Source organism: Mastacembelus armatus, chromosome 9, assembly GCF_900324485.2.
Source record: "Mastacembelus armatus chromosome 9, fMasArm1.2, whole genome shotgun sequence".
NCBI lineage: Eukaryota > Metazoa > Chordata > Actinopteri > Synbranchiformes > Mastacembelidae > Mastacembelus > Mastacembelus armatus.
Window position 1 is genome coordinate 15,172,635 of NC_046641.1, and position 22,354 is coordinate 15,194,988.

General features: G+C 40.3%; 3 protein-coding genes across 12 annotated transcripts in view; 1 reads left to right on the top strand and 2 right to left on the bottom strand.

Annotated features, from left to right (window-relative positions):
* Positions 1-107: 107 nt before the first annotated feature.
* On the bottom strand, positions 108-11,678 carry cdc14b (cell division cycle 14B). 9 transcript variants are annotated; one of them, XM_026322515.2, is made up of 16 exons: positions 11,363-11,678; positions 10,155-10,245; positions 9,366-9,441; positions 8,782-8,874; positions 8,574-8,650; positions 8,107-8,173; positions 7,873-8,023; positions 7,556-7,786; positions 7,256-7,394; positions 6,637-6,802; positions 6,451-6,548; positions 2,619-2,666; positions 2,414-2,536; positions 1,998-2,166; positions 949-1,014; positions 108-790 (listed from the first exon to the last, which is right to left on the bottom strand). In XM_026322515.2, exons 1-15 carry the CDS (start codon positions 11,469-11,471, stop codon positions 991-993), a joined length of 1,662 nt encoding a protein of 553 aa, XP_026178300.1. In that variant the 5' UTR covers positions 11,472-11,678; the 3' UTR covers positions 108-790; positions 949-990. The 9 variants fall into 9 exon arrangements, 8 of the variants coding, with proteins under 8 accessions (XP_026178300.1, XP_026178302.1, XP_026178304.1 ...); XM_026322517.1 differs by having other exon boundaries at positions 2,016-2,166; positions 11,363-11,471; XM_026322519.1 differs by lacking the exon at positions 11,363-11,678 and adding an exon at positions 10,363-10,662.
* A 198-nt stretch (positions 11,679-11,876) lies between these two features.
* Positions 11,877-14,235, bottom strand: prxl2c (peroxiredoxin like 2C). 2 transcript variants are annotated; one of them, XM_026321635.2, is made up of 6 exons: positions 13,971-14,235; positions 13,619-13,687; positions 13,438-13,491; positions 13,031-13,136; positions 12,807-12,941; positions 11,877-12,705 (listed from the first exon to the last, which is right to left on the bottom strand). In XM_026321635.2, exons 1-6 carry the CDS (start codon positions 14,151-14,153, stop codon positions 12,575-12,577), a joined length of 678 nt encoding a protein of 225 aa, XP_026177420.1. In that variant the 5' UTR covers positions 14,154-14,235; the 3' UTR covers positions 11,877-12,574. The 2 variants fall into 2 exon arrangements, with proteins under 2 accessions (XP_026177420.1, XP_026177421.1); XM_026321636.2 differs by lacking the exon at positions 13,438-13,491.
* Positions 14,236-15,436: 1,201 nt separating this feature from the next.
* Positions 15,437-22,354, top strand: part of fbxl17 (F-box and leucine-rich repeat protein 17) — a 205,423-nt gene continuing 198,505 nt past the window's right edge. The window contains exons 1-6 of the mRNA XM_026322162.1: positions 15,437-15,629; positions 17,810-18,321; positions 19,049-19,426; positions 19,701-19,823; positions 19,910-20,167; positions 20,380-20,511. Of these exons, the coding sequence (XP_026177947.1) occupies positions 17,830-18,321; positions 19,049-19,426; positions 19,701-19,823; positions 19,910-20,167; positions 20,380-20,511 (1,383 nt within the window). The 5' untranslated portion in view covers positions 15,437-15,629; positions 17,810-17,829. The remainder of the gene's footprint in view (positions 15,630-17,809; positions 18,322-19,048; positions 19,427-19,700; positions 19,824-19,909; positions 20,168-20,379; positions 20,512-22,354) is intronic.

A 22,354-nucleotide genomic window follows, 5' to 3' on the forward strand; every position in this document is an offset into this window, starting at 1 on the left:
AGTGTCAGTGACTTTGCTCTAAAACCACTAGTTCCTCAGAGACCTTATATATGTGACAGTGTGGACAACCATTAACTTACTGTTAAATATACACAGTGTACAAGGAGTGAGACATAGTTGGTATACGTTTATTTATAAAGTCTGATTCCGTGCCTCAAGCAAATGCCTTTAGTGGATTATGAACATGATATACACGCCCCTTTAGGACCACTGACATAACAGCATGAATCAAACATGGTACAAAATATTTACACAATACAAACGGAGTATTTCAAATGTTGACATATTTACAGTCTTGACACAGCAGTTGAGAAGCTTCACAAGTAAATGACAGGAATGGGACAAGCCAGATGGTGAATAAAGGTACAAATGTGCACAGTACTATATCATTTGTAATTCTTGCCAGTAGAGTGAGCTGTTTGCCTTGAAGGCCCAGGACCAAGTTCCAAACTATTGGCCAAATCTAAGCAGGTACCCACCAGTATAGTTTGTGTGGTACTCATTTTGAGGGGGGAAATCTCTTGTACAACTCACATTCCAGGCTGGATGCAATCGGTTCACTATTGTATACTTCAATTTAAAAAAATAACTTTCAACATTTTACAAACTAAAAAAGTGCCTTGTTGGTAAAATGAGTTGCAATTAATTATAAATCATTTAAATGACATGGTTAAAGTGTAGCTTTCTCAAAAAAAAAAAGTATAGATGTTAGATGTCATGTAAAATTCCAGATGTTCCAGATCCACAGGTTCACCGAAGTAGAGGTGCTCTAGCTTTGGGTATGGAGTGACTAAAAAAAAAAAAACAGTATTAGGCAGCTTTATAATGCATTTTTAGTCAACATTTTTCCATTTGTGCAATCATTAGTACAGAAATGCCTATCGGAAAGGTTCTCAATACATAAAGCCAAATTATATTTACAAAGTGTAACAAAGTGAAGATAGATACCATAGCCTGGAAAATCGAACTGATTGCAAAGAGGTGCGAGCTTTACATCCTTTGGTGACTGTGCGCCTGTTACGTTTAAGACAGCAGTAAAGAGAAAGGAGAAACACTGCTGATTAGCACCAGTAAGAGGCAGACATGGTTATGGAGTAATGACAGGTCAGAGGCAGAAAACACAGTGAGAAGCAGAGTCTAGAGAAACTATAGCCAATCATAGTCCAAACGTCACTGTTCTTAGAACAAGCAAGGAAAGCTAGTAAAAGGAAGGAGAGAGAAACTGAGGAAGGTGGCATTTCAATTTGGAAGCCTGACAGTAGTACACATGCCAGGCTGGATTTACTATATGCTGGATTATGTCAGATCATGTGTTATAACATCTGACTAAAGAAGGAACAGTGGCTGGTTTACACCATTATTTAATAACTAAATTGGTTAAATACATTTGAAATGAATCATGTTGGACAATTCAGATGTAAATGTTTAACACTAAATGTCCTGAGCTGAAAATGGTGCTAAATAATATGCTTTACTTAATTTTTTTAAATAAAAATTAAGATGAAAAATCAATTGAGCATTTAAGTCTGAAACCTAATGGCCTTCAGACTGGCTCTGAACTGCCAGATAAAAATGTTTAAAAGGGCAATCTTATTTCTATTTTACTAATTCCTAGTGTCGAACATCCAACTGAACATTATCTATAGGAAAACCACAATTTGATCTTGTAAGCATTTAATCTTGTTTGATGCATGTTAGTCTAAATACATGAAGTGACAGCCACTGTTTTAAGCAAAAAGAGGAGAAAGGGTGAGAGGTTATCCTTTGGACTTTGGCTGGATTTACTCAGTTATCAAATATTTAATGTAGCTCTACAGATCTGATTGAACCATACCTGCCAAAACAGTTTTTAAAATCATTTTATATTACGATCTGTTCTGGTTTGGCAGCACACTGATCTGCTGTTTAAGAAATTAAACTTATTAAATATTTGCTTCTGTGTGTGCAAACGCAGCCCAAGTCTCCACACAGCTCTGAGTGGGTCTGCATTAGCTTGCCTGTAGGTGGACCTGTACCATGTTTAAGTTGATGAGAGTGCCTGTGTTGGTTGTGGCACTGTCTCTCTCTCTATGGCTGCCACATGGCTCACAATTCATTGGGTCCATGTCGCCAGCCACTACATTCAAGTTGCCTAGGGACCTGACCAGTCTGGTGTGGCACAGCGAGCTGGCAGAGAGAGGCGAAGTTGTTAATATAGTCCACAAGGATCCATGAGTGCCTATAGCCTCTTGGCTGCTTGTCAACTGTGTCTACTGCCCATAAAAACAGAATACAGTGCATATTTTACTGCAACACAACACTCTTTAAGTATTCAGCAGTTACTTTTTAAAGTAAAAACATGTTAAACACTTAAACTGTTATCCAAATGGAAGACTTATTTTTACAAAGGAATATGAACTCAGTCTGCACTAACCTTCGTCCTACTCCGTTGGCTGGCAGTGAGGTTCTGGTCCTCTTCCTGCTGTCTGAGTGATCAGACAGAGCCAAGGGGTGGATGCTGGTCTTACAGCCCTGAACACTGGCCTGCAAGATCACCCTGTTGCACAGAAGAGAGGTGTCAGGTTAACTCACGTTTAATGTCAGTGTGCATGTAACTACACATTCACTGACAATTTTACCTTAGGGACTGTGATGAGGACCGAGTGTGAATCTTATTCTCTTCCTGTCTGTGAAAAGACAATAAATATGACAGTGAAAATGTTTGTTAGGCTTCTTATGTGGGGAGAACTGAGATAAAGATTACATGAAAGAGTGGAGGCAAAGGAGGAAAGCAGTGTATGGAGGTGGGCAAGATGGTTTTAAAAACTGATAGCTTTACACTTGTGCAGATCATTATTGCAGCTTCTCAGCCAGCTAGGATTAGTAAAGCCAAGAGAGTACTGAGAAAAGCCAGGGGGTGGCACTAAACAACTTAGAGGGACTTGATTTTGTATTTTTATGGTTACTTCCATCAAGAAGGTACTGTAAGAGTTTTTTTTTTTTTTTTTAACTTTGATGGTTGGCCTTCAATCACAGAATGAACAGCAAAGCATAATTTGTAAAACATGACAGGATGATGGTAAAAATTTATGTGCTGAAAAAAAGGATGAGGCAGTGCCTGCTGATGTTTTAAAATTTTTTAAATCTGCCTTTGCTCATCAGCTCTAAGTTTACTGTGATTGAAAAGTATAAAGTAACAAGAGGATGATTTGAAACAACTTTCTGATTTGGGTTGGGAATTAAAAGAGACAGGGGGCTCACTTACAGCATTCTCAGTTAGAGCTCCAGAAGGAGGGACTAGGACAGGTTTTTGGGGGGCTGACGGGCCGTAGAACTCATTGAAATCCTAACCCGTCTATACAGAAATGCAGGATGGAAGAAGGGAAGCCATACACAATCCACCACAGGGCAAGGCTACACAGGGAGGAGAGCAGCATGGCTACCAGCCATCTGAAAGGAGGACAAATCCAACAACAAGAGCAAACGGAAAAAAGGGGGGAAAAAAGGAAGAAGAGACAAGAGACATCCGGGCAGGACACAAAGCCTCTGATGTTGTGCTTTTCCACTGGGACTGGATTAGATGAAAATACCTTTTACAGAGCCTTGCATCCAGGACTGCCAGTCAGCAAGTTTTTGTTCTTCCCTTGCTGGGATGTATTGGATGCAGTTTACAAAGTATATAGTTAGACTGCAACTGATATGGGAATTTGGAAGTGGAAAGATAAGTAGATATAAGATGACATTACATTTACTATGGCAAACATAACTAAAAGTTACTGCGACTAATGGAAGCAAGTATAATTTCAAAAAGTGAATATGATCAAGAAAAATAGGTCTAAAAATTCAGTCTATGAAAATGTAGGAACAGCAATTTCAGTATACTTCAGAACCTGATATCAGCCTAGCAATATGACATCCAGGCTTGTTAAAACATGTCTAAAATTGGTAAATTCCTACAAAAAGGATAACGTATCTATTATCAAATTGTGCTGCACAGAAACAGAAATTTCAAACTGGCAGAGATGGCAATCTGAAGAAGTAAACAAAGCTCAGATGGTATGTGTACACTAATCCAGTCACAAAAGCAATGGAAAGCAACAGGCAATTGACAATGGACCCGGCCCAACATTAATTACGTTAGACGCAAACAGATCGAGGCATGACCATGCGAGCATGTCTAAGGGTTACATGCCTGTCGCCATGCGCAAAAAGGCAGAAAAGATGGAATATTTTCATATAATCATTGTTGCAATTACCCCTGCAATTCAGCATGCACTTTAGTATTACATCATAAAATGAACAGCAAAGTCAGATGGAAGTTAGTTGTTTGTGTACCAACAAATACACTGATAAGATCTATGGCCTGAAGTGCAAGCAAATCTGCTTTCTACCCTAATTTCCTAAGAACGGATAAAAATCCACTTTCATCCCACTAACTTCTCAGCTCATATGTTTTATAATCCTTTATATTAGAATGATGATCAGAAGGCATTTACCATCCCAACATTCCCATTTAAAGTAACTAAACTCATAAAACGCATCAGTCAAAGATTATTCAAACACCTACCTACTATAGTAATTACCAAGAACACCTCCAGATTAAATGGTTGAGCAGCCTTGTTAGCTGCTTTACCAAACAACAAAGTGCCTACTGCAGATCAGAATGAGTTTCCCTTTAGAACATTTTTCTTGAGAAATGCCGAGTCAGTAGGGCAAGCAAAGCACTATAGCATTTAATTCAACTAATCCAGATATCAGGTACAACTGTGATTAGTTGAATACTTGGTGCTGCTTTGAACAAGTACAGCAGGCTCAACTTCAGAGCTTTACTGTAACTCAGGATATCTTGGATAAGCCTTGATATCAAAGCAAATCATCTCTGTGTCCACAGGGCCCAACAATAAAAGGTGTGTAAATGTAATGCATCCACTAAGTGCATATCCACATCACACCATAGTCATCTCAAGAAAGGAAAGAAAAAAGAGTTCAAATTAGCCATACTGTTAGCCATACCATTCACTGGCATAGCAACCACTTCTACAGGAAGGAGGATGTCAGCTAGAAAGGAAGTGACGTGCACTTACCTCCATCATACAAAACCTCACATTTGTTTTTCCTCTCCCCCACCCTCTCTCTCTCTCTTGCTATCTTTTGAATGGCAGGCAACACATCGGCCACACCGTACCCATGAGGCTGCAGCAGAACGCTACCACCTGCCTGACATGGGATAACAGAAGCCAAAGCCATATAGGTAGATTGGCAGAGGCCACTCAACCATCCTCAGCCATGCTGACACCCAACACAGCTTGATTTAAATAGGCACAAATGATGTTTAACAGGTGCTTGACATGCTCACGTCCCGTGTGCAGTGTCATTAAATTATCAAATCAGAGTATCAGTCCATTCGCTCAATGCCCCATAATCTGGCATCGGGTTAACTTTAATTAAGGTCAGTTAAGTTTCAGTTTCACCCATGGTCCAGAGGTGATTTGTTTTTTTTTTTCTATGTCATTTCAGTCTTATGCATCACTTTGGTCTACTGTTTTGGTACAATGCTGATTAGATATTTTGTATGGGGAGCTACAGACACTGTACGCCTAAATAATTTTAATACACTGGCAATGGTTTGTATCCTATTTTTTGATGTTTAATGTTTTCCAAACTATTAAGAGTACCTACAGCAAAGCTTTGTATTGATTAAATGAATGGCCCACTTACTGCAAGGATATTGTGTCATGACAGCCTAGTGACTAGCAAGTTCTAAACTGATATGTCCAAAATATATTTCTATTCTCAACTCTGACATAATTTTGACTGAAGAAAACCATCAGATCAACCAACTCAGATTATGTCATTAAATTTACATCTTTTGTGCCTTTCTAAATCCAGCCCGGAACAGAGGTTTTTTTTTCTGAAACATCCGATAACGTCAATTCAGCCCTCAAACAACTGTCACTCACTCTGTCTTAATACCCTTTGACTTACTGTTCATCCTCATCATTCAGTCCTTACAGATAAAAAGGCTGTTGATGTTTATTACATCTGATCTACATGTGACTACATTTAATCCAGAGAACCAGAAGAAAACACAAAAACAGAGTGAGTGAAATATTATACGGATATTGCTTGGTTCCTTAACTTACAGATAAATTATAAAATTAGCATGAAATATGAGTAAGGGAGAACAGCCTTAACAAATTAGCCATGCCTTAAACCTAACAAAAAAACACCAACAGTCTACCCTGAACAAACACTGGAGAAAGGAGAAGGTTCATCAAATAAATTAACAAATGTATAAACAAAAAAAAAAAATCCCTCGTTATTGTGAGGTCATAATTTTTCAAACCATAACTTACTCATGATTTGAAAAACATTACTGTATGTGTGTAATGATCCGAACAATTCATTTTACAGTAGTACAGCGCATCAGCGTGATGCATGATATGACTTGCAAGTTGCATAGGCACTTACGATAGTGAACCTGAAGATGATCTGGCCTGCCTCTTGCTCTTCAGGGCTCTCAGTTTGTCGCCCTGGGTAAGGCCATTTCTCTCGTCTTCGTCATTATACTGTAAAACAAAGAAAAATCAATGAGTAGACAAAGCGGTGTTTCCTCGTGGGTGATGGAAAAGGATGTTAGGAGCGTTCAAAACTCACCAATTCCATTTCCTCTTTCTTGGATGCCCGATTCTTGTTACTCCCGTTAATGCTTATGTCATCTACTCCAGACAGGATCCTGGTTACAGCCATCTTGCCGATCTCACGTTCATTCAGCATCTTCTCCCGGAAAATGTCGCCGTCTGCCCACAGGCTGTTCTGCTTCCTGATGTTTTTCCAAAAAAACCACAAATAAATTAAGTTTTTCCTGACAAACCTCAACCATAATTATTAAAAATTCTCAACAATTCTGTCCTCACATGAAGACCTTACGATAGAAAAACATGCAATACTTAAATCTGTAATAAGCTTAAAACTGTCCTGAAATCATTTTCTTAATCAGCATTTTACTGCAAGTGATCCTGCATAAACACCCAATTTTCTGCCAAAGTTACCAGTTCATTTCACAAAAGATTCATTTATTTCCTCCCATTTCTCTATGAAAATGTGAGAAAGAGAAAATGTAAAGTTGCCAGCACTGTCAATCGAATCTAATCAGGCCCACCAAGGCTTAATGAAGCAGCATGGTTGAATTTCTACTTAATAGTAATGAAAAAATACTTTTTCAAAAAAAAAAAAAATCTGACATTTTAAAAATTCTGTTTCAGTAAACACCTACTCTTCAACAAAATTCTGCTGAGGCCCAATGATGGATCCTGGTCGGCAGATCCGTATCCAGGCAATGGCCTCTGCAGCACTGAGGCGATAATGTTTCATCATGTAGCAGCCAATCAAAGTGCCAGTCCTCCCCAGACCAGCTATAGAAAAAAAAAAAAAACAACATTAGTATAGCTTTATACTGAACAGGATATTGACTACACAAGCACAGTGATATTGTCATGCACCAACAAAAATCAGACAATAGTTTAACCCATTAACAATGTTTTTTTTCAGTGCAAGTATAGGTTTGAAATCTTACCTTTGCAGTGGACAGCAATAGCTCCTTCTGCGTTCTCACAGATGTTGAGAAACTTCCTGACAATGGAGTCATTCGGTGTACTCCCATCCACAAAGAACAGGTCATGGTGTTCAAAGCCAGAGTCTGTAAACCTCCTGGCATCATATATCTTCTTGTTGAGGCGGATGATAGTGGTGATGTTGTGTTTCCTGAAGTAAGGAATGTAGGCCTCAGGAGCATGCAGTGGATACCCTGAGGTATGAGGAAAAACATTCTTGTGAGTATAAGAGGTATTAAAATGAAGATACACACGGTCCTAAGCTGTACTTTTCAATTACCATTCTCTATTTTGCTTTTTGGATGAGGTCCACTGAATGCAAGGAACTTTCCTGGAATGATCCAGTTTAAGTCTCCATTTTCTGCTCTCTCATAGTGCTCATATTCTTCCACATCGAAGTTAGAGAAGTCCAGCCAGCTGTACTGCAGAGCCTGTAAGATGGTTGAGAGGGACTTAATGCCATTATAGGAGCATGACACAGCAATAAAGAAAAACAAATCTTAAAATGATGTACCTTATGAACTGCATGAAGGCAATCCAAGATGTTCAGATTGTACATGCAGGTTCCAAATGAAGCATCTCTGTTAAACATAAATGATGGTGACAATCTTTATGAGTCAAACATACTGAAGATCTAGTTTTAATTTAAAAAAAAAAAAAATGTCTGGCAGGGATTCAAACTGATGTCTTGCCTACTTCTAGTTAAAATGTTGCCAGACAGTAGATGCAGCAATCTTCTTTAGCAGCAATTCTACCTAAATGTTTATTGTGTAATCTTTACATATTTTTAAGAAATGCAATATCCATATGTGATAATTGTAAGCCTGAGTTTTCTATGTACACTAAACGGATAAGTACGCTCACAGGTGAGTCATTCACTAACCAAAATGTCCTGTATTTAAAATCAGGCTGCAGTGTGTTTTTCAACAGGTAAACTCAATTGTCATTGCAAAATGTGAAATATATACAGCAAATTGTTACCTGAAAGGAATATAAGTTGAATTCCTTGATACAAGCAGACTGTAGGTATCCTCTGGTGTCATGTTTAGATGCATTACCTTCAAATACAAACACCTAATCAGTAAGTTAATGTTAATGGAATTTCTATCCGTAATTATCTATCAGACCTATATAGATAAAACTTAATTTCCCACGATATAAGTAACATCTGCATTTCTTTATTACTTACAGCATATGAGCCTATTAGATAGGCAGCATTGGCTTGTTTCTTCTGATCTCCACAGGTATAAAATATGATCTTCTTCTTTGACAGTGTAATGGACTGTGAAAACACATTAATAACAGCAGCATGAACTGACATGTGATGCCTTATTTATTTATTTGAACAGCTGCAGTTGTGAGTGAACCTACAGTGATAGGCAGAAATGTAAATTCATCATAGAGAAGCACTTAACTCTTAAAAAACACTTAGTTGGTGATGTGGTTAATGCCTATCAAATGCGTTGCTAAGAAAAAGTCTGGGCCATTACCACGTGTAAGAACAATGTAAAAGTGGTGTTTGGTGTTAAGAGGCCAAATCATCCAAACTTCAGATGCCCAACAGCCTTAATGATTACATCACGTGGCGAATACACAATGGTTTCACACATTTATATAAACCAAAAATATTAGTGATATAAACCATAAAAATTTGACAAGTGCTGTTATTATAAACTTTATTGTGGCTATCTACTACAGGCTTAAATAAATATTGATTGACCTGCTTCCCTTTCTCTCTTCTAGGAAGTGCAATTACTTGTTGGTTTACTTTACCTTGAGCTTCTTTGTCAACTTGCAACAGAAGCGATAAAACATGGCCAGATTAAGGGGACCAAAGTCCGCATAGAAGCTTTGAGACACACACACACACACACACACACACACACACACACACACACAAACACACAGGAGGAGAAGAATAAAGAGTGTGTCAAAGTTTCTATTTATGAAACCAGATACAGTCTCTGGAGGACGTTTCACTAAAATTCACAGAAATCAACTACCATAGACTGTCACAGTAAAAAGACTATATTTGGAAGTGATTGATTCTACTGTTAATCAGAATAGAAAGCTAGAAAGTATTTTTGTACCAATAACTCTTAAAGGTAAGTCACCCCACCCCCTTGGCAATCTAAAAATCCACTCAAACAGCCCTGCCCTTCACTACAAGCTCTGAAACTGCTACTGCAGCTTAGTCAAAGGACTTTTAGTTGTTTTATTTAGCTTTAATTTTTAATGCTGCTGTGGTTATTTGGATTTCTTCCAGCAGTAAAATGGGGCAATTTCCTTATTATGTAATTCCGTGCACCAAAGTACTTCACACATATCGTAGGCTGCGTATCTGAATATGCTTAGTACGTTCACACTAATGGTTTCTGTAATCAAATCTAAACTAATATTCACAATTTATTTTTGATGCCTACAATGATACAGTAAGGTTTGGCCACTCGGAATGTTGCTGTATTTTAAGAAGTGCTAGCGAGGGGCGAGGCACTAAACTCTGCAATACCCAGAGAAGAAAGTCTGCTCGGGATGCAAAGGTGCATGAGATTGATTACTTACTTCTCATACGCCAGCTCGTCATCTATGCAGAAACAGTGTCGTTCAGCTGTGCTCTTGATCTTTTGCTGAAGTATGGCGAAATATAGCTGATCTGGAGGAGGGGGAGGGGGACAAGAAGCAGTTACTTGCTTTTATCATGCATCGGATGTCTCTTTAGTTCCCCCGGAGCAGCTCCTCTTTGTCTCCAACTACCTCTCTTGCAACTTACCCTTTATGAACTCAATACACCCAGGCGAAATATCGTCCGCGGTCATCTTGCTCATACTTTTGAACATGACGCTTTGCAGAGGAACGTAGGTTGATTTTCTTCACGAAGATTTGCGCATAGTGAGTAAAACTTACACCAATAATGTAAAATGCAACTTTCCAGTTTTGAATTTAATACAGCGACAACAAAAACCTAACGTTCGGAGAGAAAGGCGTTTTCGAGCGTGACTTCTCAAAGAGGAGAAAGTTACCAGTCAAAGAGGGACAGAGAGTTTCGAGAGCAAGTGCGCAGTCTGCTAAAATGATCTCCGCGTGACTCCTCCCTAAGTTGCTCCGCGGTGACACCATTGGTTGCGAGAGATGCAGCTCGCAATATAATTGGAGAAAGGGTCATGTCAGTCAGACTCGGCTCCGCCTCCTTTAGTTTAAAGTTCTCCTCATAAGACACACGATAGGCCCCGGGAACGTTGCCCAAGCGGTTGCTAGGACGATCCCTCAGCCAATCACGTTTGTGATTTCCACTTCGACGACCCTCCCTCCCTCAGACTTGAGCCCCTCAAGGATAGAAGCGAAACAGAAAAACGCAATTTAAGGCATTAAAATCCACGGTGGACGAGATTGACAGTGGGTTAACAGTCACATTTACCCAACTAATGCCTCTTTACAGAACTATAACTCACACACAGACCACAAAGCGGCGTGATGCTGAAGAAGCGAAGTTTCGTCGTAATTTGGTCGTGAAATAATTAACTGAACTAATTACTAATTGCTAATATGACGTGTTTCGTGTTCAGATGTAAGTTGACACAAACCTGGTGCATTATCAATAAATGGACAGACGGTGTCGCCATATTAGGAAAAAACTGGGGAAAAAAAATCAAAGACTTTCACAACCCCTTCTTATTGAAATGTAACTGCGTGCATGCGCAGCCTGCTGTGTGCGTCTCCATGTATGTGCCAACTAGTCTAAAAGTTGACAGGGTTCATTCTGCAGAGCCTACCTGTTATCTCAATGTAAATATCAGAGTTTGGCTCCGCCTCTGAGCTGCTGGGAGCTGCACAGCGTTTTTTCCTCGGCTCGGCTCGTCTCCTCTCGCTCTTGCGCTTCATTTTCTGCTCAAGGTTGCACGGTGGACATTCCTGAGCAGCTGCGACAGAGCTTTTTCCGCCTGCGACAGCTCGTCCCCGTTGTTCCTTGCTGTGTTATTATGGCATGTCTCGCTCCTGCGCTGCTGCTGATCCGTATCTGTGAATCTGCGTGTGTGGTGTCTATGTGTCAACCGAGGTAGTTGCCTGCTCCAGCCTCTGCGATGGTGGTGACGTCTGTAAGCAGTGGCAGGTTTCTGAATCCCCTGCATGTGACGTACCAGGATTAGATGTCCAGTGCCCACCCTTCACTGTTCAATAGCAGCAGCTGTATAGAGATAATGTGTTGGGAATTTGAGTCCTACATGCTGAATAGATCACAAATATTGGATATGACCATACACAAATGCATGACAACGCAAACAAATGCAGCCTTGAAATAGCAATTAGATTTTATTTACATTATAATAAAAGAAGACTGCCGAAAGGCCATATTTTACTACGTCAGTGCACCAGCTGCCATGAAGCTTTCATAAATATTAACAATACATCTTGCAAGTATTTGAACAGAATTAGACAACATAAGGCATATTAATAGAATGACTCTCATAGAAAATAAAACAGTAAGTATTCATACCCATCTTACACACTAAAACACATCACTTGTGCTGTTTTGGCAAATAAAATCTTATCTCAAGGACCACTTTCAAGGATTTACCAGGTTTTGTCCTTTTTCTTTTGAACACATCTGTGCTCTTTCTTGGCACAATAAATTTGCTCAGTTCACTCGCTTCTTTTTTCCAGTCTCCAACTTTTTGGAGACTCTTGAATTTCCAGTCTCTCACCTCTGGAAAATACTAGGAAGGAGCTTCACAAGTAACTTAGACTGCATGTTTTAGACATGTACTTTTGTCAAAGTATTCAAGTCACTACCCTGTACTGAAATGATAAAGGAACAGACTCAGAAATGTTGGGACACAAATATTTGTAACTGTCAATGAGGTTACCCAAATCCTTCTTGTTGCAATTACAGTGACATATAACTATGCAAGCAACATGTGTACACATCTGCATGTGTGATAATGACGGTGATGTGGGGTGAAGCACACATTCAGGCAGCCAGCTGGCTACACATGGATGATTTTTGGCTTATCACTGAAGTCCAGAGTCAGTTGAACTCCAGCAAGCTGCAGGAGCCAGTTAATGGGCATGTGGTCCATGCGGTTCATATCAAAATGGGAAAAATGAACTTGACAGTCTGCACAGAGAAGAAAGAATGAGGGAGATATTGCAAAATGGAGGCAGTGATGGAAACTTTCATTTAACAAGATACAAACAGAGAATAAGACAAAAGCTTACCTGGTCCTGCAATGATGGCTCCGCCTTGTTGATGTAGGTCACCCTGAAAGTCAAATGCAGGGCTAGTCATGGCCCTCCATATACTCCTCATTTGGCCCACAAAAATGTTAGACTTCACATGGGGACTAGGGTTCGCTGAGTACATAAACATAGACACAATACTACATTAACTACTATCTTGGAATAAGCTCAATAATACTGCCTTCATACTGTGATTGCATTACCAGAGTCTGTAAATTTCTCCTCTCTCTTCATCCCAAGCTTTTGATAAATGCACCTCTCCGGGTCCACATATATTTCATAAGGATACCCCGTCAGAGAGCAGAATGGCTAGATGATGAGAGGAGAGACATACTGTATCATACCTTTATGGACAATTTGTTCAAATTCATGTTTAGTTGTCATTTAGCCTAATGATTAAAAATATAGCTGAATGATATACTGTGTCTTGACAGTAAAAATGACAAATATACAACTTGAGTGCAATAAAAGATCTGATTTGAAATGATCAAATAAAGTGTGAATGAGAAAATGTGGTATTACATCACATTGCTATTGAACACTGAAACCTCCATCAGCAGAATACAACATGTCAGACACTAATTATGCATATTAATCACACAGAAATTACCTCAATATGATGATGCGCAGATTGACCAATCACAACCAGTCTAATGTTAGCATTCTGAAACAATACACATCAAACTGAAGATTGTTCAGAATCAGTCATACCTATACAAATTCTATCTAATTTGTATGTCACATTTGCAGCTATACTTGTTTTTCTTGTGCAGTCTTGGAACAGGACTTACCTCCAATGCTTCTCTTGGTATTTTACTCAAATCGTCCACATATTCTTTACAGCTGTAGCACAAGAAATTCTGCAGAGACATGCAGTATATTAAACATGAGATATGACATTGCTTTTTAAACTCTCTCATCTTGAACCTAATTAAGGCTCTGCCTGCTGTTTTCACCTATGGGATTGAGCTCTCCATTCTTCTATTTCCATCATAGCATGGGAAGTTGGGGCATCTGCTTTCACAAAAAGCACCTTTTGAGGCTCAACCTACTTAACTCCGCGTGGTTTTACGAATGTAAGTTCAGACAGGTTGCCCTAAAACTGAGCAGGGAGCTTAAAGCCAAAGAAAGTTGTTCTCCTACCCGTACGAAAATTATGACCGATTTCCTCTCTTGATATAACTTCTTGAACGGAATAGAGGTGCCATGTCGGTCGTATATTAAGCAATCTTCGACATCTTCGAGCCGAATATCGACAGAAGATGCTCTGTTTTCCCGATTTTCTTTCGTTACTTGTCGAGTTATTGGTTCAACTACTTTAGCCATTTTTTTCTGAAGCTTCCCGAATGAGGACTTCTATTTTGGGAGTTGCCGTTCAGGCTGGAGGAGCTGCATGGTTGCTGGAAATACACGCCCATACTGTGCATATGTGTGTGTGAGTGTGTGTGTGTGTGTGTGTGTGTGTGTGTGTGAGAGAGAGAGAGAGAGAGAGAAAGAAAGAAGGACAGAAAATGCAAGAAAAATAGGAGAAAATCTAAAAGTAGTGAATGATAATAGTTAATATTGCTGAAAAAAATAACATCATTGTCCATATACAGCAACAACAACAGATCTTTATATATGCTTAGCTATGTGGTAAAAGCAATTATTTACAGAATGTTTTCATAGATTTGTGCTGGACATGTTGAGAAAATATTCTGAGTTGGCTATTGCACTGATTTAGGGATATTCCAACAGTATTGCACTTCCATGAAGTGAAGGAGAGAGAAAGGTCGAAATCAAAGCAGCAGAGGGTGATCTTCCTTACCTTTATTCCCTGTGTCAGGCTCCCACCACACTGGATTTTGCATTCAATGCATCTAAATAGCATCTTTCATTAAACAGCTTCCTAAATGCAGATTTCATTCAAACTCCGTACTCTGAGGGTTGTCAGTTTATGTAACTCCAGGAGTTGTCAACATGGAAAAATTAAAGAGGCCCCTGAGCTGGGGGTCTGTGTTGAACCTTAGTTACTTCCAGTGTGCATTGTATCAGGCTTAGTGCACATAGCTTCATAAGGCTGGATTTTGTCTGGAACCCAAGAACTAGGCCTGCTGCTACTCCGCATATGCTCGGTGTCAGTTTCTCTGTTGTAGGCCTACTTTGATTGAATCCCACACAAACACAATATTAGCAAGAATAATAAATGTGTTTCAACTTTTGATAGGCCTAAGGGCCCCCAAACAAGACAGGCAATAATGGTGCTACACTGCTACATCCCCAAGCAAATTCTGCAATTAACCTACTAACCACAGACAGTAAACCTTGGGGCCTCTGGGCCTCTGACACACTTGATCAGTTTTTGTGGTTGGTAATTTGTACAGAGTTGTCAGACGACCTCTGGGGCGCCTCCATTTAGGCTTCTGTTTATCTTTGGAGGAACCAGATATTTAGATCCGGGACTGGAATGTAATCATAAAATTAACATCACTCACGAAAATACCCGAAGTACTATTTGAAGTACTTCAGTTGGGGATTTGTATTTTCTGCTCCCTTATACTCAGCTATTCATAGGGAACGCGAATCATGTTAATTGTCCTTCTCAGCCGCCGTCCCGATGCCCTCTCGGTGCGGAAGTGTTGTGTTGAAGAGCAGCAGCGGAGCCAGAGCTGCCACTGTTTGGATAAACACTCCGCTACTTCACCAGCAACTTCACCGGAGTCCGGATCTCTTCTACCTGGATTTGTCATCGCTCATCTTGGCCGTGCAGCACAGCAGTATTATGCGTGCACCGTCCGGAGTGTGGGGGCACCGTGTGAAGTGGTGAGAGAGGTTTCATGTTGGTGCTACAGCTAAGTTAGCATGTAGTGATGGAGCCAGCTAGCCTGTCAGAAAGATGGACTGGGTCAGCAGCCGAACCCAAGTGTCAGTATGTCGTTAGGTTGGAGCAGATATTCACTATAAACTGAAGTGCAATGCGAGATCAACACAACGGCCAGTCTGCTTTGTGTGTATATTCGTGTGTGCTTGAAAATGACCACCTGTTCACGGTTTACAACAACGCATCGTTGGTAGACCAGTGTGTGACTCGTATTCACAACAGTGCCAGGGCCAAACCGAGCCACAACACGGTGAGGCTGACCCAGTGCTGAGGGGAGCACTGTAGGGTTAATAAGAACAATGACGATTAATCTACCAGAAAGAACTAGAGGTACACTGTAAACATGTCCAGTAAAAACAAGACAACAGTTAGTGAGTAATGTAGTGTAGTGTGAACACTAACACATTACGCAGTATACAGTACAGTCCTGTAGTGTTTGCAGAGTGCAGAAATGCAATGTGACAAACTAGCGTTTGTATAAATACAGCTCATGAATACAGTTCTAATTGTTTAGTTTATTTGTACAGCGCCAAATCACAATACAATCATCTCAAGGCACTTTGCAAAAAAACAAAACAAAAAAACCCCCAACAAATCCCTTATGAGCCGCACTTGGTGACAGTGGAGAGGGAAAACTCCCTTTAACAGAAGAAACCTTCAGCAGAACCAGGCTCAGTTTGGGTGGCCATCTGCTTCGGCCAGTTGGGGTGAGTGGATAGAGGAGAGAGAAAAGAACAGCAACAATAAACAACAAATAGACACTGTGCAGATTAATGGGGTCAGTAACTGCACATCAGCAATATACAGCTGCAGGACCAGGGACACCTGCAGAATGTACAGAGAGAAAGAGAGAGCACGAAGCACAGAAGCTAGTGACATTACACAGCATACTTTCTTTCTTATGTAGTGTAAAGTATAGATCTGTGCACCTATCCTGTGCTGCCACTCATGATTGTATGTTATAAAGTTGATAGGCTGAAGGAAGACTTTGTTGTGTTACTCCTTTCCCCTGGGACTGAAGACCCAAAGGCAAGGCCTGCAGCTCAGTAGGGGTGTTGTGTGAAAGCAAATTTTCAGAGGAAACAGTTTCTGTCAGGTTCACAGTTTTTTTTTTTTTTGTTTGTTTTGTTTTTTTTTTTGGTGCGTACTTTGCACCATTTTGCAGTATTTTCCTCAAAATATTTGCAATTTTACTGAGTAAATTCCTCTGGGCAACTTTAGCACTGGTATGCCAACTGAAGATGAAGAATGTCTCAAGGAAAGTCTTAGAGGTTCAGTTATTCCATTCAACATTTGATTGCTTTTTACAAATTAGAACAGTATGTCATTGTGACACCAGGCTAAGATGTTGCTGTGCACTCTAGTAATGTGTCCTATGTGGGGAAAAAGAGTGTAATGGAAATATTGGCTACCCTTGGTCTATTTTCAGCATCACATCTATTTTCAGCTGTTTTAGTATATATTTAGCTCTATTGTGATTGACCTAGACACTTACAGTACAGGCTCACATTGTTTCGTGTCTTTCTTAATACTAGACTCCAATGTAATAATATACAGTACTATAGAAACGATATAGGTACTGCAATTAAGGACCCTATGAATAGTTTTTATTTATCAACCAGCATCGTATAAGGTACAGTAGCAGGAAAAACTAGATTAAACTAGTATTTGGTGTGACGTTTTCATAGGTACACTAGCACACTTTCTTAAGGGACCTGGCAGGTAAGTTCTTCCAGATATTTTTGAGAACCTGCCATAGTCCTTCTGTGGATTTAGGCTCTTACTGTTTTCTGGCTCATCTTGGTAATCTGAGACTAACTTGATAACTTCGAGATCATGGTTCTGTACCATCTGCTGCAGAACTCCCTGTTCTTTTTATTCCTGAAGACAGTTCCTCATGACTCTGGCTGTATGTTTTGGGATTTTTGTCATGCTGCAGAATGTATTTGGGACTACTCGGATGCCTTCCTGGAAGTAATCTAAAGCAGTTGAGACTTTGCACAGTGCTGTGCATTAAGCATAATTAGTCCTCCAATTGTTACTTAGTCTTGTACTGTTCTGATGTTCAGTGTCCTGAAAAGATTGCTGAATGATGTGTTTACTAATCAATTTACTGTTCTAGAGTTTCCTTGAATCATCTATATGGGCCATCTTCTTTCGAAAAATGGTTACCGCTTGAAGAAGAGGACACGCAAGTTGAACCACAGGAAGAAGAAGAAGAGGAACTGTTTCCTGCAGGGACCTTGCATGCTGTGCTTCATCGTCCACAGCAACAGCAGTGGTCTCGACGACGACAGCCATTTGGAGGCCAGCATCAACGGCAACGGGTGTCGTCACAACAGTGTCACTGGAATCAGTGTCCCTGTTGTGGGTGGAGTTGGCATTGGAGCAGCAGCAGCCTCAAAGTTTGCTGAGCGATACGTGACACTTGGACCTCCTGAGGACTGCTCCAAGTTCCTGTTGTCACCAAGGGAATTAGCTCTCTGGGAGGGCCAGGGAAGGAGCCTGTTGTCAGCTGTTCCTGCTAAACTGATTCCACCTCCGGCCCTGTTTCGAACGGCTGGGGTGTCTGTGACCTTGCCCATACCTGTGCCTGTGCCTGTGCCTGGCTGCACCAGTGACTACACTGAGATGGTAGGCAGCAGGAGAGCTGAGGTGCTGCATCAACAGTAGCAAAAATAGCTGATAAAGACACAGCATGGATCCAAATCTGTATTGATTGCCTAAACTGCCTTGATTCACCAGAGCTGCTGCTGGTGTTTAATAGAGCTGTGTTCACTTAAAAATAAATACGTAGATCTAAGTTTTAATGTGATTATTTTAATAATTTTTCTAGAAAAATCTGTACCTGTGCAGATGAAAGTAGTTCATGCAGAGGGGTGACAGCGCATTTTTGAAAAATATAGTGCTTGATACCCTTGGACAGACAGATGTTAAGCTGCTCATTCTTGCTCTGAGTGAATAACAATATTGTGAACACAAACACATTAATCCTTAAGGAGTAGCTTAGTCTTAAGTGCTCATTTACCTGACTCCTGTCAGAATAACTATCACTTCAGAATAGAGAACAGGTTTAAAAGTCAGAAATACTTGAGTCCTTCATGCAACATCTCTTAGGTTTTCAGATATGAGAATTACACTACATCTCTTATAGTTGTGTCTGTTCTTAAGATTACAGAATTGCAGCATCACAAGTTCCTCTTTAATTTTGTTTTCAGTGAGGTTCCAAGATCAGACTGTTGTTTTTTTTCACTGTTTTATGGTGCTGTAATTGTAATGAAGGGAATTAAGTGAAATCTGCATTGACATGCCTGAAGAAAATCAGGTTCTACCTGGCTGATCTCTGTGTGTCTGGATGCAGGTGTGTAAGAGGAAGTGCTCAGAGGTGCACAGATGCACCCCCTCTAAGCAGCCACGCTGTGCCTTTACCACCCCTGACGGAGGGCTGGAAAACGGAGGAATGGGAGGAGGACGGGAAGAAGCCCCCTCGAACTCTGAAACTGGCCACTGCCATCTTCCCCTTCGTTCACTTCCCTCCTCCTCCTCTTCTTCCTCTGCCTCTTCATCTTCCTCCTCACCTGCTGATGGCTGCTGCGGGTTGGGTCTTCATGCCGATTTGGCCCACAGTTCCGACTCGTCCCCCTGCTGTCTGCATCATTATGACGACTGCCAGGCAAGAAATTCTGATGCTGCTGATCATTTAAGTATCAACCACCTGCCTTCGTCCATCCTTCTTAAGGTCAGTGAAGTAAATAAGCAGTTTGTTAACGTTTGTTTTAGTTTTTCTGCTAGTTTGGTACAATAAAAGCTGCTACAATACTAAGACAGAGCTGGCCAATAATAGGAAACCTGTAGTGTACAAAGTCTTCTTTCTTTTAATATAATGAGATGCAGAATCAAAGTTGTTGATGAATGGCTTTTGCTAGTCTGAAAAAGTGCACACTCAATGATTATGACTTGTGCCTTGTGACGTGTGTGTGTGTGTGTGTGTGTGTGTGTGTTTGTCTTTGCAGGTGCTCTCCCATTTGACAGTGAAGGAGCGCTGTCTCTGTGCCTCTCTGGTTTGTAAGTACTGGAGGGACCTCTGCTTGGACTTTCAGTTCTGGAAGCAAATTGACCTCAGTGGCTTACAACAAGTACGTCTCCCCTCATTTTATAATTAACAAAAAGTTTTGTTGTTTCTGGTGACTTTCATCTCACCTCCTCTTACCCTGTTCCTCAGGTAAATGATGATCTCCTGGTAAAAATAGCCTCTCGCAGGCAGAATGTGACAGAGATTAACATCTCAGATTGCAGAGGGGTTCATGACCATGGTGTGTCCTCCCTCGCTTCACACTGCCCAGGCCTGCAAAAGTATACAGCATACCGTTGCAAACAGCTGGGTGACACGTCTCTCTTGGCTTTGGCTGCACACTGCCCTCTGCTGGTGAAAGTGCATGTGGGCAACCAGGACAAATTAACAGATGAAGCACTAAAAAAGGTAGAGTATGTTATAAAAGCTAGAACGGAGACCCACAAAACCCAAAGCTTCTTTTTTGAGTGTCTGTATCTTTTGTATCTTTGCTTGTCTTAGGTAGACCTGATAGACCTTTGTTCTTTTTAATTCCAAATGAAAAGTGAGGCAAAAATTCAGTCCAAGATTTTCAGTTTTTAATTTCACATGGATTCAGTAGTTTCTATTTTTGTGTTCAGCTAGGAGAGCACTGCAGTGAGCTAAAAGACATCCACTTGGGCCAGTGCTACAGTATCACAGATGAAGGTGTGGTGGCCTTGGCTAGAGGATGCCCTAAACTGCAGAGACTCTACTTGCAAGAGAACAAAATGGTCAGTCTCACACCTCTAGTGTCTTCACTGTTGTGTTCTTCACTGTTGTGTTCTCCCTCCTTGCCTCAGAGTTTTGGCAGTGTGCATTCAAGTGTGCATTTATTTAATACAGACAGTTTTTCTCAGATATGTACTTATTACTAATATTCTGGTGATGTAAGAATATTTTTCAACCTCCAGTGCATTATCCTGGCACATCCAGGGTCATGGGGAGCGTTGGAGCCAATCCCAGCTGATACTGGGCGAGAGGAGGGGTACACCCTGGACAGACTGCAAGTCTGTCACAGGGCTGATACATAGAGACAGAGAAACACGCATTAATCGTTGAATATATATGGTTTATAGTAACACGACCCTCGTGTTTGTGTGAATGCAAATGTGAGGATGCATACATATATTTGCTGTTTAATACCTGATGATTAATGATTGATCTCGTTATCACAGCTGGTTTTGTTTTATACGTCATTTCATTTTTTGCCACCATCATATTTCTTTGAATAAAACCCACAGCTACGCAAGAAAGTGAAAAATGACTTTAAATGACCACTAGATGTCAGAGTTTTCCAATTTCTGAAAACGGCAGTCTGCTGTTTTTTTCTCTCTTTTTGTTGGCAACAGCTTGATGATACCCATGCTGCTTGTGTGATATTCTGTCAAGTCACTGCCTCATATCTCCTTTTACTTTATTTGTCATTAAGTATTTGATTCTGGTACAGAAAGTGAACGTAAATAGTAATTTGTCTCCAACCTCCAATTATTTGGATCTTTCTTTTTCACTAATGGGTTCACCCTCTTTCCTGTTAATTTTCTTTGCAGTCCATGACTAATTATGACCTTGATAAATCAGTCCACTTTCAGTTGTTTAACAATAGCTGAGTTTGTTAAAACCCCATTCATCAGCATTGTATTGTATGAAATGAACGTTTACCACTAGGTGGAAGATTAATTTTGCTGCTGATAAGATTTCATTGCAACAGTAGCAGTTTCAGAGTCATTTTTCAGACGTGAGATCGTTGCAGTTATTTTAGCTCCCTGTCATTAGGGTGGAGAGAAATGGGCTGAGCGTATATGGGAATTGTTATGTCTAGGTGTTCTGGTGCTTGGCCTAAAATTGTCATTAAGTTTGCCACAAATTAAGATGACCCAGAAACACTTTCATGCCATTTCTCAGAGGCCATTTATTCTCTCTGGCACCTTCAAAAACTCTGTCCAACTTCCCAGAAGAAAGAAAGCAGATTTTGTTGCTTTGTGAGAAAATTGTTGTGACTACAGTCCCGAGATGAGTTTGGTTAAATATATTTGAGCTGTCAGTTTGATATTTTGCTTTTTGTGTTGGTTTATGCTTTGATGTCAAATGATAATCTTAATAATCTTTGACAACTATAATTATTGTATCACAAATTAAGAATTTAAAAGGTGACTCAGCCTGTTGTACCTGTGAGAATTTTATTTCACTCTGGATCTGCTGTTCTTAGACCAGTTGTAAGGATTTGAAACAACGTGGGAAATGGATTTTCTGAGAGGTTTAAGCAAAAAATGAATGGTTAAGCACTTCTGGGACAATTGTGTGGGCTCAGCCTTGTTCTCTTCATGATTTGATCCAGGAAACAGCATTGCGTTGGGCTTTTTGGTTTTTAGTGTGCTATAAATTGCACCATCAAGGGACACTATCGTGAAAGCCTCTTTAAGGCTACATTGGAAAGCCTCTCTCTTCATCTCTCCTTTCCTTTCTCTTGTTTTCACTTCTCTCCTCTCCTCTCCCCCCTCTCTGCTCGCTTTTGCGGTACAATGATCCCGTCTCTTGCTCTTAATCAATCACACATGAGGATGAACCTTTCACTCA